Source organism: Podospora anserina, chromosome 1, assembly GCF_000226545.1.
Source record: "Podospora anserina S mat+ genomic DNA chromosome 1, supercontig 1".
NCBI classification, from domain to species: Eukaryota; Fungi; Ascomycota; class Sordariomycetes; order Sordariales; family Podosporaceae; genus Podospora; species Podospora anserina.
In genome coordinates, this window is record NW_001914859.1 from 1912554 (window position 1) to 1930449 (window position 17896).

Sequence of the window (17896 nt, forward strand, 5' to 3'; positions counted from 1 at the left end):
GAACCGTGAAGGGGCTGGAACATTGTAAAACTCCTGTTTCGCAAGTATCGATGTTGCGTAGTAGGCGTCATATGCAGCCCAGAAAAGAATTTGTCTCGTTCTTCGATTTCATTCCCAGCATCCTGAAGAAGATCTGCCTCTTGAAGAGCCACCTTCTTATCCATGACCGCTAGAGTTTCGTTGACAAACTGAAGGTTCTTTCGTATTACATTCACTTGGCTTTTGATGTCCAGCAGAGCCCACTAGTAGATTAGCAAAGGTAGAAGTAGGATCCTTGATATGGTCCTTGCAGTGTACGACGTTAACCGGCACAGACATATGTTCTGATTCAACCCGATCGGCGACATATAATCGCTGTGTCAAGCGGAGAGATGGATTATAGCTAAGCGCCATGGAAATCCAGCATTTGGGGGAGGTATTCCAGTTGAGTGTCAAGCCTGCAATGGTTCTTTTATCAACACTTGCACGGTAGTCAATAATACCCTCTCAGAGAATCTGCTTCTCATCTAATGCTGAGGCGTTGGTGCCAAGATCTTCAGTAGTAACAGATAGAACTGTTGATCCTTTGCTCGTAAGATCCCTGACATACGATTTTGGCAGTTCCATTGTCTGCATCATCTCCATCCACCGCTCTCTTGTGAAGGGTACTGCCCAGGCTGATTCCACAGCCCAGGAGCCATAAATCAGTCGCAGGATTCCTGTAGGCGGGTTCTCAAGTTCATCCTCAGGGACGAATCGTCCTTCTGCTCTCAACCATTATCCAAAGTCGTCTGAGTCCGTGTTGAGAGTATAGTAGTCTTTGACTTTTGTTGGGAGTGACTGAGGAAAGAATCAATGATTATTGCCCTGCGCTTTAACCAATGCTTCGGATCAAACACACCTCAAAGGACACAATTTCTAGACATCCCACTTCTCTTGCATCAGCATCAGATGCGAACGTTAGCCAGTCTGTGTATGGAAGTCCAAAGACGTCCATTTTCCAAGTTTACAACCCGAGTATGGGGTTGAACGCCGAAACTGGATGTGGTGCAATGTCAAGGTCGGTATTATCAAAGGAAAATGATCGTGAAATCCAGAGGATATGAATGCTCACAATTCACTGTCAACAACCTTCTTCCCTTTTCATCAATTTCATTTACCTAACAGTTAACAGTGTTGCCACCCAATAAGCCACAAATTCTTCCTGAAAAAGCGCTGAATGATGAACTAGTTTAGTTTTGCAGCTGTGCACGTGCGTGGACTCAAATGGTTGGCTAGGTGCTCAAGGGGACATGTATGGTACGTCAACCTTGAATTGATCACAGCGTTGACATTTGTTCTTCCTATAGGGACTGGTTAGAACATCATGGTTTTGATCTCAAACGTGGCGTTGCCTTCCGAACTTCGGAACCACTGGGAACCACTTCCAGACAGCCACCCCGTCTTGCTTGGCCCTGCCTGAAGCCCCGCTCTCGCCACTCCCCACCCGAAACTTGAGTTGACCTCTTATATCACCCCTCTGAGACAATCTGGGGCCACGATCATCTTTCACTAGTGAACTGAGACTTGCATACCCCAGTTATCGGAGACCACTCCCAGGTAATAATGGGGTTTATACCCCGGATACCAGGTGCCCGACCAATATCACTCAACCGTCGACTGCATAGACACACCGCTTGAGGATATCACCAGAAGGGTCTGAGCCACCCAATACAATTCAAAACAATTCGCCTGGTCGCCATAATGTCCGCTCAAGCAACCCTCTTCACCAATGGCCGCATTTTTCTCTCCGGAGTAAACCCCGGCACCAACGCCGGTCTCACCCGGTCCCCAACATTTGCCGACTGCATGCTCGTCCGTGGTGACAAGATTGAACATGTCGGCTCATCTTCAGATGAGGTCATCAGCACGGCTCTTGCCTCCAGATCAGTAACCACCCATGACCTCCAAGGAAAAACCGTTCTCCCTGGATTCGTTGATGGGCATCTTCATCTCATGCTCCTTGGTCAAGCTCTCAACAAGCTTGACCTGGTGAGATGCAAAGACCTCGAAGAAATCCGTTCAACCATCAGAGAATATGCTGCCGCCAACCCAGACATGCCTCGCATCTTATGCAGAGGATACATGCACATTCAACTTCCCAACGGAGCCACAGCCGCTGACCTGGACGACCTCGACGAGCTCAACCGTCCCATCCTCATCGACTCCAAAGACCTTCACTCAACCTGGTGCAACACAGCCGGCATCAAAGAACTCGGCGCAGAAAACTGGGCCGACGTCCCAGGCGGCGTCATCAAAAGGAACTCCAACGGCAAGCTCACCGGCGTCTTCGCCGAAGCAGCCAACATCACTTACGTTTGGCCCTATCTCGCCAGCGTAGCCTCCATGGAAGAGCGTACAGCCGCCATCCGCTCCGCCGTCACAGCCTACCACGAAGCAGGCTACACCGGCATGATCGACATGGCCATGGACGAAGGCGCCTGGGAAGCCATCCAAGCCCTCATCGCAACCGACGGCTCCATCCCCATCCGCCTCGCCTGCTACTGGCTCGTCAAGCCCCTCCCAACCGAAGCCGAAACCCTCGCCCAAGTCGACCGCGCCATCGAGCTCGCCTCCCAGTTCAACGCCTCCACCGCCCCCGACTGCCGCATCGTCGGCATCAAGGTAATCTGCGACGGCATCATCGACGCCTGCACCGCCGGCCTCTCCCAGCCCTACGAGCACAACTCCCACTTCGAAGTCCCCCTCTGGACCCACGCCCAGCTCGAACCAGTCGTCAAACGCGCCAACGCCGCCGGCCTCCAAATCGCCCTCCACGCCATCGGCGACGCAACCATCAAGATGGTAGTCGACATCCTCTCCGCCCACGCCAACCCAGACAACCGCCCCCGAGTAGAGCACATCGAGCTCGCCAGCGCAGAAGACGCCGCCCGCCTGGGCCAAAACCGCATCACAGCCTCCATCCAGCCCGTCCACGCCGACCCAGCCATCCTCAAAGCCTGGCCCAAACTCCTCGGCCAGCACCGCTGCGGTAGAGCCTTTGCCTACCGCGAATTCGCCGACCACGGCGCGCCCCTCGCTCTGGGAAGCGACGCCCCTACCGCACCTCACGCCCCGCTTGGAAACGTCTATGTGGCCACCACCCGCAAATCATACCGCGAGCCGGAGCTCGAAACAGCCGTCAACCCTCATTTTGCCCTCGGACTGTGCGAGTCTGTCGCCGCGGCTACGGAAGGGGCAGCCTACAGTTGCTTTGACGACCACAGAATAGGCTCGTTGAAGAAGGGTCACAAAGCTGACTTTGTCGTCGTGGACATGGAGTGGGAAAATGAGAAGCTGATGCAGTCCAAGATTACAGAGACGTGGTACGACGGGAACAAGGTGTTTTCGGCTTGAGATCCGAGGTAATGTATGATGGGGTAAGAAAAAAAAAGACGGCTCGGTTGGGGTTCCGAAGAGTGGGAAACTTTATCTTCGGATGACCAGCAGACTTACCGAGAAAATGGAAGGCCGGGTGGGCCGTGGGCGACAGTATATCATGCAGGTTGAGGGGTGGCAGGAAACCTGGTAACGTGGTCGGGATGGATTCTTGAATTCGCAAAAAACAAAAACAAAATGGCTTGGATATCATATCATACATTTTCTCCCAAATCACTCGTAGGCATAATACTGCCGTGGCCAAATATTCATCGCCGTCTTCTGCCCACTCTCCAACGGTAGACCGGCGTGTTTCGTGCGCGTGTCCCCCGTGCCGTTGGGATGTAGATTGATCCAGAACAAAGAATTACCAGCAACAGGTCGGAATGCCAGTCCCCCATCTTCATGCTCCCTCCACAGTGGTTTCTGTTGCTCCCCACCCCCGCTTTCCCTTTGAGTGATTCCAGGTTGCTCCCCCTTGGGGCCGGGTGCGACTATGCTCTTTGCAAAAGGAAAGTATGTTTCACCGCCTGTGCAGTCGTCCTCCAGAATGACAAAGAAGCTCGCAAGCCTGTTCCATGTATTCCAGCTCCCATCGTCTGCCCAGAGCGGACTGGCGAACCAGTCATGGTGCAGGGTGAATTGCTGTCCGGTTGTGTATCGAACCAGCTGAGGTTGACCCATCTCATCCCAGCCATCGCGGAACATGTTACCCAAGAAATTGCGAGCTCGCTTGAGGACGCATTGTACTGTCGGGTTGTCTTCTGGTAGTCCAGCAGAGCTCGACGTCCGTTCCTTTGTGTTTTGTTGGCGACCTCCCTTGGTGACTTTTGATGGAGCAAATTCGGGCTCGCCAGCTAGGAGGAGCTGGGTAGTCTCAGTCGGGGTAATGAGGTTGTGTATGTAGATAATCAACGGGTCAAGAGAGACCAGCTCAGTGCGGTAGGAGTGGGAGGTATCGCAGGAGAAGGGCGCCTTGGTGCTGACGGGCTCACTCCCCGTGTTATTCTTCAAGAATGAAAGACTCAGAGGGACTTTAGCAACAGGAAGATCAGTGATGAAGGATGTGATTTGTGGTGGAGCGATCCTAATGAAGTATGGTATCCCTAATCCGAGCAGAGCTGCTCCAGCAGAGATACCCGCCACCTTGGCCACGTTTGTAGTCATGTCGAGTCGCGCAAACTGGCATCAGAGAGCAAGACAAAACGTGCCCCAGAGACTGATGAACGTCGCACCTACAAGCTGATATAGCACCCCAACACAAAGAGTGGCCCAGCCCATCCTTTCTCCATCCTGCTCATACCAGTCCCTCCTGGAGCATCCTCCTCCGCCACCAAGCATCCAGATATTCAAACCCGCTGCCACCAAAACTGATTCTGTCATCTCCCCTCCCAAAATCGACGATTGCATAACCTTGCGCAAAAAATGCCAGGCCAAGAAGACCTCAAGGAGGGTGTCTCGACAAGCTCACTGGCCGGGGAAAGCAGAGCCAAGCCGTCGCAGCTGTTGTCCGATCTGTTTCTAAATGGTGGGTGACATGGCGGCTTTTGATCTGACGAATGGTGTTTACGATCCTGTAATTTTCCGGCATCCAGTCTCAGCGGTGGGAGGTTACCCCGACATAACGCCCTCAGGAACCCGGTCTGGGTAGCAGTTCTGTCCGGTTATTTCGGTAGGACTTGACCACAGAGGTGATTATGGTCACCGTGATGTTACTCCACCAATCCGCATGACACCGGGCCGTTCTTGGCTCGGAACCAGCAGACCCCATCGGTCGAGTCGGCGTTGAAAGTCGGTAACGAGGTATGGTCGATATGTTGGATGCGGGGTGTGGCTGTTGGTATGTTTTGTGACTGTCGAAGGCTTTGTAGGTGGTTGTCGTCTCGTCCCGGAAAGCATTATTCGATCAAGAAAGAATGACAGAAGCTCTGAGGCCAAGTTAATCGATCCAATCACTGGACAGCATTGCGATAGCAGCCGACCAAGATGTTGAAGGTGTTGTCAAGCTTTGTTGCCTGTTGATATGCCCAGAACGGCTGTACAATGCTCCAGGGTCACAAACGTTAATTTTCGTGACTTTCCAGGGCTTTAACCAGGGTGATAGCAAGGGACAGAGAGCCACTTACGAAAGTGTCACACCAGGTCACTCTTTTTGTATTTCTATGGGAGTGTACTTGGCCTTGCATTTTCACTGCCTTTGACGCTTAGGCCAATATTTTCTGTTAAGTGAAGACACCTGGCCTTGGCCTGGCCTCGGCTACCCTCACAAAATACTGGCCAATTTCTCGGCCTTCCAGCCTGGTTTTATTGGGAGTGGTCCCCTGGTGCCCCCTTGTTGAGTGGCCTTGGCAAGTACCAGACTAGCGTTTATCATCCTGGAGGGTTGTATCTGACGAGGTTCAAATTGGACACCGAAGACTTATTGGCTGCAGCTGAACGGTCCAGACCTCTAGGCCCTTTCCATGCCCCTGGCGGTTGCTGCCTCTGTAAAGAGACGTCGTTCCAGTATAAAGCTGTATCTTGTTAACAGAATGGAGTGAGTCATCGAGGGAAACAGCGAGCCATAGTGCATTGAGTGATCTCTCAAAGTCAGTTTGTCTGCATTAAGTGTTATTACAAAGGAGAGTTATTCATGCCCTTCTACTTCCTCGCTGCCGACATCATAGCCCCCATATTCCCAGCAATCGTCCCTCCATCCACGAGAATATCCGTCCCCGTAACATACGACGCCTCGCTCCCAGCCAAAAAGGCAACCACGCTCGCAATTTCGTCCGCCGTCCCTCCCCTCTGCAGCGGCGTCCCAGAGATAATCTGCTTGATCGTCTCCCCATGCGGCGACTCCAACTCCTGTCTCACCATCGCCGTCAGAATAACTCCCGGGCTGACACTGTTGATCCTAGCACCCTTCTCTGCCCAAGCCCTTGCCGCCGCCTGAACCCTCAGATAATTCGCAGCCTTTGATAGGGAATACGCCATGGACGGGTCATTCTTCTCCACCAATTCCTTCAACTCTGGCCTATCCAGGATTGTATCCCTCCCGCTCGTGGCAAAATGCGCTGCCAGATCTGGTGATGGTTGTGCGCCGAAGCGAGCCATGCTCGCGATGCAAATCATGCTGCCTCCCGGGGCCACGACCTCTCGGAAAGCGTCGATGACGTTGACTGTGCCGAGTAAATCGACCTTGAAGATGCGGTCTGCGGGTGCCATGGCTGGGGATAGGCCGGCTGTGTGAACGATGGTTTCGAGTCTTCCTGCTTGCGCAGCGGCAGAGGCAAACTTCTGAACAGAGGCATAGTCCGAGACATCGATGAGCTGCGTTTGGACTTCGTGTCCATCGTTTCTCAGCGATGTGGCCGCGCTGTCGAGGTTGGCTTGGGAGAAATCGGAGAGGAAGAGAGTTGTGCGGGCTGAAGAGAGGGCAAGACGGCGAGCAGAGGCAAGACCCATGCCACCGGATCCTATGATTGCTACTACTCTACGAGGGAAAGCCATAATGGGCAGTATCAGGGGAAATAGTGTGGTTTAAGTCGAATTCAGGGGGTGTTGGGGGTTAGGGTTGTATGTTTGTAGGGTGTTAACTGAGTATTTCAGCCCTATCTGTTGGTTTCTGGTCAATTATGGGGGTAAGTTGGGTTGCAGAAAGATTATCCTGTACTTGGGCTTCTTCTCAAAGATATAGTTGAGGGGCACAACGAGGCTGTTCCGACTTCAATTCGCTGGACTGTACTGTCAGCTGATTCTCGCCGACCCGAAGTTCTGGACTGTACCCTCTCCCGAATTTCCACGGCTCATCAGCAAATTCGGGTCGGCTTGACCGTCGAGACTGCTGGTCTTCAGTCCGAGAGTCCGTGGCCACAGCCCACACTGTTCGCAGGCCATGGAGACAGCAAGCCCAATGCCGTTCCGGGCCTAGTAGGACAGAGGAATCACCCCGCTGTCCACCCACTTCAGTGCCGAATCCAACGTGGCCGCACGCTCAAGAAGCCGCTATGTGGGGCTTGGGATTGAAGGGTATCCGCTTATCAGGAGATTTTTGAGACCTCACGGCTCCACTTTGGACATCACCGGATCTGCTGTCTTGAGAAAAAAGGCAAGGTCCGAATGTAAGTGGTCAGGGACTTGGGAGACATATGGTCGGCGACCAACGGGACTTTTTTACCACCACCCTCCTCATGACATGGAAACCTGACGAGTCTTCGTGTTAAGACACTGTCAACTTCGTGTCCTGACGACCTGCAAGACCTGTGATGAGTGGCCTGTTAAAAGGGGCAATGAGGAGGCTGGAAGCAACACACTTTCAGGAGGTGGTCTATCACGTTTACGCGACCCGCGTGCATGCAAACCGAAGCACGAACGAGAAGATTCATGTTGTGCTGTTCGCCAGCATTTTCTTCATTACAGGGGTGAATGTCCTGAAGATGACGTCAGGAACGATGTGAGCACTCACGTGGGTGACGAAATACCTTGTGCAAATAATTTCAACCCTACTCATTATTCGGCCATCAAACCACCACCAAAAGGGATATTTTCCTCAAAGAAAGTTTCAAAGCGTCTTGATACAGGCTTATGGCTGTCTAGGATTTTCTTTGGAATTTTTAAACCAAAGTGTGGTGGTGAAAAAGGTACCTGGAGTAGAGGGTCGATATCCATTTGTACAAGTTATTTCGTCACCCACGTGGCACTCAGCGCAAGAACGGATGAAGCTTTACCCCGAGCTCTGATGCCGGGGAGACGGGGGCTCTTCCCCAGAAAATCTAGGGTCCAGACCAGATCAGCGTGCCATTCTGCACTTCTGACAAGCATTCATGGAAGCGGATGGCACACGACGGGTTATTTGGTGATCGGTTACGGCGGTGAGGGGCTCTCTCGTGAAGAGTGCCATCTCCTGTCGATAGATGTTGTGTCCTCACTTTTGGCTCTCATTATCCAGGTGGTTTTGGCATTCAGATTAAATATTCCACCAGACAGTGACACCAGGATTTGCGTATGACGATATCAACTGCAAAGTCCCAGCTTTATCAACTACTTGAAACCATCGGTTGGCAGTCGTGGAACTCTTATCGTTGGCACTCTACCCCGCATCATAGCCAGGAGGGTGATGACGAGGCAGGTTAGTGAGGCCTGTACATAGTGGATGACAGGAAACAAACAAGACGATAATATGATGAACAGGCGATACTACTACCAGGTTAACTTCTCATTGGCCTTTGATGCTCTTTCAAGAGTCACAACAGAAAAGCTTTGTTTGAGAGCCACACGACTCGTGCCAGAAGCTCGGGTGCTCCGGTGAAAAGGCGGAGGGGAGCGCCGAGACTGCAAAGAAGCCCTGAAAAGCTGAAAAAGCATGGGCCACATGCCAGATCATACAGTGGGTAGCTTCGTCGTGCTGAAACCGGGAACTTGCAGGCTGGGAAATGCATCGTTGAGCGGATTTTGGCTCGAATTATCGTCTTTCCCTTCTCCAGCCCTATATAGAAAATTTCTTTGACACTTTGTTTCCTTTATGAAGCTTGGGATCTTTGGTTTTCCCTGTCCACCCGCCCGTGGCGCCATTGATGACGCCCTTGCTTGTTTCTGGAGACAGTGACGAGGGGACCCTGTCCAGGGCCCGCGCTAATATCCGGGCGCAAGGCAGATGACGCGAGACACTACGTCATAGCCAAGCTAATTCCCCCCCCCTCCGACAAAATGCAGCCATGCGAGATTGAGAACCTGTTGCGGCATTCTGCCAGGTGACTGGAGTAATTTGACTGGGCTTTCCCATCATCTGGGAGCAACGTGTTCGCCTGTTCTACTCTGCCAGTGTAGCGATTTTGACAGCTGTGGGCTTTTGTCTCTGATCGCAGCAGCTGGTTTGCTTGGAAGCATTTCCTGCCGTCCTGCCATCCATCCTCCCCCCCAACTGGTGCTGTACACCTGACAAATCGAACTTTTTCTGCGGCGGACTTTGCCCAGGCAAGCGCGTACCAGTTATCGCTCGCTCTATGATGAAAATGATGATGAAAGCGGGTGCCTGAGAGAAGAAAGACATTAAGAAAGCGACGGCCCCCATCGATTGGTCGACCTCCGCCCCGGTTACATCCCTCAGAAGCCGCAGCCCATCCATTTCTTGGTTCAGTCTCCGTTGCAGCCACAGTGACCTCAGACCCTCCCACTCCCCCCTCCTACCGATTGCATATCTCCTCGACGATCCCGCCGTCTTGTTCCAGACAAACGTCGTCTGGTCTTCATCGTCATTTTTTTGAGGGAAACATATCCCCCACCGCACCGCGAGCTCCACTACCCCAAACCTTCCCGTCCTCAACCTTCAATCTTCCCATCATCACCGCTGCTGCTTCTACACTACATCCCATCGAGAGGAAGATAGATATCAACGAGAAACCGAGAAAACTGCAAGAGTCGACATTTGGCTGTGGATACCGCCAACTTCCTACCTTAGCGCCTTGAAAGAATAACCTTTTGAGTTTTTCGGCAGGAAAGCCAAGACAGGGTGCTATTGCTGCCCCTCACTGACCGCCAAAAGCACATCTCCACCCAAGATCGAGTCGAGGACGATCACCACCAGAACAAAGTAAACAGAGGAAGAACAGCGAACACTCGCGATCATGTCGACAATACAGCAACTCAAAAACTTCATCCGTCATGGTATGTAGCTTGTCCCCTCTCCGCTGGGCTGTTTTGTGCGCCGCCAGCACCGGGAAGCAGGTGCTGCAGATCACAGCGTGCGACTGCTACTCAGTGGCTTCGTCCCAAATAACGGAACTCGAAACTGATATCACCGTCACTGTCACAGGCAAACAAGCTCGAGCTGCCAATGCTGACGACTCTGCCCGCACAAAACATGAGCACTCTCCTCCCCATTCGCAAGCCCATGCGAAGCAGCACAATATGGCGCCAGCAGTTTCGGAGCCTGTGTACGGAGCGGGTGCCCCACGACAAAACCACGTCGATGCCTATTCGACTGCCGGAGATGCCCAAAACAGAGTGGCCCAGGCCGGCCATGTAGCCGCGCACCATGTCGAACCAGCCCAGGGTGTCAGCAGCAAGACAAAGAAGAGGGTACCTGACGAAAACATCGCCAAGTTGGTCGCCGAAGAGAATGCCGACAAGAATAAGCTTCCGAGGTATCAAGGTCTCGAGCGCTGGCAACTTGTTGAAAAGATGGGAGACGGCGCCTTCAGCAACGTATACCGCGCCCGCGACCTGCAAGGCCAACACGGAGAGGTGGCCATCAAGGTCGTTCGCAAGTTCGAGATGAACAACATGCAGGTACGTGATATAGCCTGATTCCAGCCTCTTCTTCGTTCCTACCCACGCTTCCCTCTCCTCCTCTCCTATCCTCTCCCTTCATTTCCTTTCCTTTTGTTTTTTCTTTTCCTCCGAGTCCCCCTTACCAACATGCGGGACCCGTTTTAGAGCAACAAGCATCTCCATCCGGATTTCAAGCCAAAGGCTCCCAAAGCAGCAGAGGTGCGAGAAATTTCTTTTCCTTTGTCCCAAGCGCTGTGTTTGTACTTGCAAGCGCATATGTTCAGTCTCTGTGTTCTCAGTGAACTAACCGCCTGCTTAGCGGGCAAACATTCTCAAAGAAGTTCAGATTATGAAGCAACTCGACCACCCCAATATTGTCAAGTTGATCGACTTTTCCGAGTCCCAGCACTATTACTTTATTATTCTGGAGCTGGCTCCAGGTGGCGAGCTGTTCCATCAGATCGTTCGCCTGACCTACTTCAGCGAGGAGCTCTCCCGTCATGTTATCGTCCAAGTGGCCAAGGCGCTTGAGCACCTCCACGAAGAAAAGGGAATCGTTCATCGGTAGGTAGTCTCATGAACTCCTCGTGGCTTGGCAGTCGTTGTTTGTTAACAATCTACCAGTGATATCAAGCCTGAAAATATTCTTTTCAGCCCCATCCCGATGGTGCCCTCGAAGCACCCGAAGCCCAAGCAACCGGGAGACGAGGACAAGGTAGACGAGGGAGAGTTCATCAAAGGGGTGGGTGCTGGAGGTATTGGCCAGATCAAAATCGCAGACTTTGGCCTCTCCAAGATTGTTTGGGATAACCAGACCATGACGCCATGCGGTACTGTTGGTTATACCGCTCCCGAAATCGTCAAGGATGAGCGGTACTCAAAGTCAGTTGATATGTGGGCGCTTGGCTGTGTGCTTTACACCATGTTGTGCGGTTTCCCGCCATTCTACGACGAGAGTATCGAGGTGCTCACCGAGAAGGTTGCCAAGGGGCAGTACACCTTCCTCTCCCCTTGGTGGGATGACATCAGCAAGTCGGCCCAGGATTTGATCTCACATCTTCTCTGCGTCGATCCCGAGCAGCGATACACCATCAAGGAGTTCTTGGCTCATCCCTGGATTCGCGAGTCTGGTCCTACACCACGTGACGAGAAGAAGTCGGCCATGTCGTCAGACGGTGTTTTGAGGGCGTTCGATGCCACCAAGCTTGTGGACGGCGACAAGCGCTACGACTTCCGCTCGCCTGCTGCGGTCAATCTGCGTGAGGTGTTTGACGTTGGATACGCAGTCCACAGACAGGAAGAAGAGGGCAAAAGAAGGAAGCAAATTGGTGGAAAGGCTGGCGTTGATCGTCTTGCCGAGCTGGATGAAGATGCTGAGATGGAGGAGGCACCTGCAGGCTCGACTCAGCAAATCGAGCAAAGCATGCGCAACACTCAGATTAAGGATCACGAGCAGCGCGGGCGCGATCGATCTCGGAAACCCCATCCTCCGCCTGCCGCGGCTGAGCAGAAGGGTTATGGTCAGCATTCGGCTACTGTCGCCGCCGCCGCAAGACAGCAAGTTCGTGAACGTCAACGACAGAAGGGTGTTTTCGAGTTGAACCTTGATGGAGCTACATTATTGGGACGTCGCGGTGCAAAGCCTGCGACTCGGGTGGCGTAGAGAGCTCCGGAGCACGAGGATGTCCGCGGGGAGGATAGGTTGCAGACAGGCGACGGCAGCGTCAGCCCTTCTGTGCGGCCAGAGGAACTTCCAACACCAATGTTGGAGGTCCCACCAGAGGTTGAGTTCTCTGCTAATGACCTCAAGGCCTTGGCAGAGACTGTCAGCATCAATGTGAGGGATGGCAGCGAAGGGAATTCGAGGGAGTAACATGGGTTATGGAGTTATGCGTCGGTGGGACTGGAAGTGGTGCATTTCTGGGAAAGCGTGTGACGGGTAGACACTCTAGGAGGACATGGGCTTCAAGTACAGCTCGGGTGCTCTCTTCTCTGCATCAATTTCTTCTTCTTTTCTTCAGGCAATGCATTGCGGTTTCGGTGTAGTGTAAAGGTACCCTATATGAGAGATATCATGGGCGGTGTTAGCGGCAATCGTTCTTAGTTTACTGTCAATACTTCAAAACTCACTGGATCGTTTTGTCGTGACATATGATGAGCTCTCCGTTTAATGGCCGCCACATGGCTTCTTGGAGTTCCGAGTGAGGTACCGCAGATCTCTTGTCTCGGACAGTCCTCAATATCGATCAAAGGGGGTTTTACCCGAAACCATGTCTCATTTGGATCCATGGCAGTAGAACAATGGGTGGATGCAGGGATTCACATGTAAATGGAACACCATTCCGTTCCTGTGCCCTCTCGTCTTCCATCTGGGAGAAGTTCATGCTCTAAATACCTTGGTCCATTCCATGAAATTGAAACAAAATTGTCATTACTGCCTCTCAACAACCCTGAAATTCCTACTGTGAAATGTTGGCAGGCGACAATCGAGTGGCGATTCCAGTCAGAACTCCTTCGTGGATGCGCATTTGTAGAGGTTCTTTCACGTATATATCTTCTTGGGATCTTCTCCTGTCAAGAACTGTCTAACCAGATCCCCACCGTTCCTTTACTCGTCTCCAGCTTACACCTACTTCCTGATCCCTCACCGTTGCCATGGCTGACTTAACCAACACCTTCCCAGCCTTCTCCCTCGCCGGGGTTGCCAATGCAAATGGCTACTGCAGTCTCGCTCTGGCAGAGGCGGTACTGGGATGCGGGACCCTTGATATCGATCTGGGGGGCAGCTCGTTCAGGGCTGATATTCTGCCTGACAGAATCATCATCTCTGCTACTGAACCGCTCGAGGGGGATGCTTTTCGTGCAGAGGGCAGCTCCACCACCGAGACCGCCGAGACGACAAGCAGTGCGACAGGCGTTTCTTCTTTGGTATACCGATTCGCACCACCAGCTGGTCCGGGTGGGCTGTTGTGGGCGCTTGACCTGCAGCAGGCCTCTACGTCGACGATTCGATCGACTGTGACATCTACCCGGACGAGCACGAGGACTTCGAAGTCGACTTCTACTTCTACCTCGACTAGGACTTCGACCAGGCCGACGACTTCGACATTGACGGTTAGGGCTACTTCGACATCTACTGCCAGGTCTGCTTCTATTTCCGCCGCTAGGTCCGCCTCAACTAGATCTACTTCAACATCAACCTCGAGGTCGACTTCCACCTCGACATCGCGATCTACCTTGACACCAAGGCCATCCACCACGTCAACGTCTATTCCAACTGTCAGGTCAGCGTCTACTTCGACCGTGAGGCCAACCACAACCATCAGATCAACTTCGACCTCGATAAGAACCTCGACCAGGACCTCCACGTCCACCTCGACATCCACCGTAACTCGGAGATTCCCCTTTCTGACAATCGGCAGAAGTGCCGCTTCGTCAACCGTTGCACCCGCAGCCATCACCGGCCCCAATTTCCCTGGCGCCCCTCGCTTCCCTCCAGGAAGAACACTCCATACCTCGTCCTCCTCCTCTTCTCCTGCAACCGCCCCCGTAGCACCGCCCGTCTCCCCAACACGACTCCCCGTTCAAGATCTCCTATCCCTCCACGGGGTCCTCAACACCATCCTCGGCCGACGCTCCTACAGCGCCAAGGCACAAGACAAGGACGAACCCGAGCTCAACACCCCCAAAGGCAGCAGCAACCTCCCCGGCCCCATCCCTCCTGCCTCTCAGGCCGAGGGCGACCAGCCCGATCTGGCCAACAATGCCACCGAACTCATCTCCTCGTCTTGCCCCCGGCCTGGCGAGTCCAAGCTCGTCGACATCAACATCGACTTGTCGCGCATCAACATCGATCTTGACGTTTATCTCGACATTCTTGGCGGTTCGGCTTCTTCGTCTGGTGGTGGTGGTCTTGTCTCTGGTTTGCTTGATGGGATTCTCGGTCGGCGGGATCTGAAGGCAAAGGCTGAGGAGAAGGCTGGGGAGGCGAGGGAAAGGGCTCAGGAGCTCAGGGACCGTCTCAGGGCTGATGCTCGGGAGAAAAAGGAGCGGGTGTTGAAGAAGACGTATGAGGCTAGGTGTGGTGCTGTTCTTGCTGTTCCCACTGCTGTCTCGTCAGCTGCTCCTTCGGCAACAAGCACCGGGGCTGCTCCTCCTCCTCGTCCTGCCAAGGGTAATAACCGGCTGAGTCGGCCTGAGCTGCCAGCGGGGGAGGTCACTGAGACGGTTGTTACTGTTGAGGAGGTCAGTGAGGAGGTTGTAGTGGAGGAGTGTATTCTGACGTGTGAGCGGGCGTCGGTGAAGGCGAGTGTCGAGGCTGGGGAGGTGAGGGGGTGTCTTGGGGTTACGGTGAGGAGGAGGGCGGGGGTGGATAATTGTGTGTATTTTGTTGGTGGGGTGGAGGTGGAGGATTTGGAGGTTGTGTTGTTGATTGAGGAGGAGGTTCAGGGTGGTAGGTTGGGTGAGGAGGTGGACGAGGACGAGGACGAGGATCTGAGGAGTGATTCTTTTGTTCCTGTTGGGAGGGTTAGGAGGGAGTAGGATTTCTTTATGATGAGGTGGGCGATGTGAAGATATCTCTGTTTTGGGTCGATTTCTCCTATGTTGAAGTAATTGAAGGAGGCTTTGTTTTGGGAGTCTTTGGGTTTGGAAATGCAAAGGGTAATGGATAGGTTGAATAACGATATCATTAGCATCTTTGTCGTTGAGACCTGTGGAGCCATGTTGCAATTGCCCCTGTCGAGCATGGAGCCGAAGAAATCAGGGTCCAGGGATCTGACTATTTGGGCATGGATCACCACAATCTGCAACTACAACAAGGCAAACGACATAATTTTGGGCAGGTCAAGGAAAATTCCATGTTTTTTGCTTGGAATCTCGTGTTTGGAGGCAACATATACCTAAGAGATTGCCAACAGTCTTTGCACTTCTTGTTGCCCTTACCTCGAATTGAACGTTGGTCCTAAGAGATATATTCAATCCTGATACCTTTTAGGCTAGCAACGGCGCTCTTGGACTTGGCTGCATGCATGCTAGAGCCAACGGTCTGGGTGACGACATAATTGCCAGCGACCACGGGAGTCAGGCATGACTTTATGAGTTATTCAGTCCATACCGGGCTTATGACATCTAGTTTGACTCTCTTCAGCTCCAGGTCTGTCTTCATGGCATCTGCAGGGCACCAACTCAATCATTATCTTGAGGAGTCGTTCCTTCTCAGATATTCAACCTCGGCTCCACAGCCTCCCGAGACACCGTTCCAGTCCCCCAGTTTGCGAAGGACAGAGTTTCCGCTACTTCTCTTAGCCTCCTGCGGAACAAAGCTTAATACAAGGGATCAGACACACGCCAGAAAAAAAAAGGAAAGATCCAACACCAACCACCACGACACTCACACCACGGGGGAACAAACTTGATCTATTCCCATCTCAGAAAATCCCTTGCCTTTCGTCCGAGAGCCTGCTCCTCCGTCCCATCATTCATCAACTCATCGCCCCGAGCCGGTCTCCTATTCATCACACCATAAACACTCTCGGCGAACAACCATAAAAATGAAGCCACAAACCCTCCTCTCAACCCTTCTCTTCACAACCACAGCCACATCCACGACCCTCACCCTGAACGAAGACGGCAACTTTCCCCAAATCTGCACACAAACCTGCCGGAAAGCGCTCCACCTCGCCAACGCGGTACAAGGCTGGGGGAGAAGACTGTGCGCGCCAGGGTCTGACTTTATGAGCTACAAATTCGAGTGCTGGGTTTGCATCGCCATCAGCGGTGGGGGGACCACGAGGGGGACCGAGTTTGAGGATGTGGGGAGGATGTGTGTGGAATATATGCCGTGAGGGTGGATTTGCTTGCTGTTGTGGGGAAAGAGGAATAATGAAATGGTGGCTTGGGATTGATTGGGCTTGGGAGAGGGGGGTAATTAATGATGGATGGGGTGGGACGGAACACAACTTTGCTGGAACCAAGGATGGGTGGGGGTTGGATTGCTAATATCGGAGTAAATGGGGTGGAATAACTTGCTCGTTTGTCACACATTACAGGAGGATATGTTATTAGACATGATCGAATTGAAAGGGTTGTAGTGGCAAGAGAGGCACACGGATAGCATGGCTCATATACACTGACAATGATGAGGGAGCGTATGTGATAGCTGAGCGAAACCTAGAAGACAGGAGCAAGATTAAGTGCGCATATGATCCAGATACAAGGTTTACATGGCATCAGACATATTAGCGTTGAATGGGTGGCGGTAGAGGTGAAGAAATAATCCATTATAGGCCGTTAAAGATGAGACAACCTTTACTGAGCCCCCTGCTTATCTGACGAAGGCACAACCTCCCCCCACCTCCCCCTTATATAAAATCCTACTCTACTCCGAAGGGCAGTTTTTAAGGGTTGAAAAATATTTAATATGCCTTAAAAGATTGTTGAAAGACCTCAAATGATAATTCAAAAGCCTTTAGAGAAGCTAAGAGGCCTTAAAAGATTACTTGAAGGCACAGCCATGCATCCAGAAAGAACAAAAGGACGTGTATTAACTTGTGAAAGTACAACTGTCGCTAAAACTAAACTTCGCTATGTACCTAATCCATCCGAGTACACCTGCTGGCCTCCCTTCAAAGTCTACCGGCCGTCAAGCCACACACAACTCTCACAGAGAACCGCAGTATACGACGCTGGATTTCGCTGCCACCACAGCTGAGGGGCTTGGTGATTGCAGTGAGGCGGGGCAATTTCGCTACGGAAAAGAAAGGCTCTTTGGACGTTGAATGATATGTTGGTGATGTGGCTTACAGTATGGTTCAGAAAGTGTTCCATGCTCTCAGACTTCGGGCAGGGCTGGCAATTATTCAACAAAGGCTGGCCGCAATTCAATAAAAGCTGGCCGCACTGGAAAGGACAGTTTTCCCACGTTCTGCGGTTGTGTACATGGTAGTGGTCTCGATAGAAGTGTGACCTCAGCTCTTCCTTCACTTCATAGATAGTGCCGAATGGACAGGTTACCGACGGGCAAAACAAATACCCAAGTTTGTCTGTGACACCCTCGCACGCTTCCCAGTGTTGAATTGGCCATTTGGGCGCTTTCCTGGCACAACAAAAGACTGTCGACATGCGGAGGGAGAGGCATGTAGCCAACCGAATCTTGATCACATTTCTGCATACGGGATTGTTTGACGCGATCAAGGCGTATATTTGTCTGTATAGATATACGGCGGTGGCGTCGAGGCCTATTCGATTC

General features: G+C 52.4%; 6 protein-coding genes across 6 annotated transcripts; 4 read left to right on the forward strand and 2 right to left on the reverse strand.

Moving 5' to 3' along the window:
* Positions 1-1722: 1722 nt before the first annotated feature.
* Positions 1723-3375, forward strand: PODANS_1_5440 (uncharacterized protein; the record flags this gene model as incomplete). The annotated part of the gene is made up of 1 exon (XM_001912714.1): positions 1723-3375. One exon carries the CDS (start codon positions 1723-1725, stop codon positions 3373-3375), a length of 1653 nt encoding a protein of 550 aa, XP_001912749.1.
* Positions 3376-3630: 255 nt separating this feature from the next.
* On the reverse strand, positions 3631-4563 carry PODANS_1_5450 (uncharacterized protein; the record flags this gene model as incomplete). Its single annotated transcript, XM_001912715.1, has 1 exon — positions 3631-4563. The coding sequence occupies one exon, from the start codon at positions 4561-4563 to the stop codon at positions 3631-3633; it is 933 nt and encodes a 310-aa protein (XP_001912750.1).
* Positions 4564-6036: 1473 nt separating this feature from the next.
* On the reverse strand, positions 6037-6888 carry PODANS_1_5460 (uncharacterized protein; the record flags this gene model as incomplete). The annotated part of the gene is made up of 1 exon (XM_001912716.1): positions 6037-6888. One exon carries the CDS (start codon positions 6886-6888, stop codon positions 6037-6039), a length of 852 nt encoding a protein of 283 aa, XP_001912751.1.
* Positions 6889-10001: 3113 nt separating this feature from the next.
* Positions 10002-12310, forward strand: PODANS_1_5470 (uncharacterized protein; the record flags this gene model as incomplete). The annotated part of the gene is made up of 5 exons (XM_001912717.1): positions 10002-10041; positions 10190-10665; positions 10813-10866; positions 10967-11211; positions 11272-12310. The coding sequence occupies 5 exons, from the start codon at positions 10002-10004 to the stop codon at positions 12308-12310; spliced, it is 1854 nt and encodes a 617-aa protein (XP_001912752.1).
* Positions 12311-13302: 992 nt separating this feature from the next.
* On the forward strand, positions 13303-15189 carry PODANS_1_5480 (uncharacterized protein; the record flags this gene model as incomplete). The annotated part of the gene is made up of 1 exon (XM_001912718.1): positions 13303-15189. The coding sequence occupies one exon, from the start codon at positions 13303-13305 to the stop codon at positions 15187-15189; it is 1887 nt and encodes a 628-aa protein (XP_001912753.1).
* Positions 15190-16199: 1010 nt separating this feature from the next.
* On the forward strand, positions 16200-16493 carry PODANS_1_5485 (uncharacterized protein; the record flags this gene model as incomplete). The annotated part of the gene is made up of 1 exon (XM_001912719.1): positions 16200-16493. The coding sequence occupies one exon, from the start codon at positions 16200-16202 to the stop codon at positions 16491-16493; it is 294 nt and encodes a 97-aa protein (XP_001912754.1).
* Between the last annotated feature and the right edge of the window lie 1403 nt (positions 16494-17896).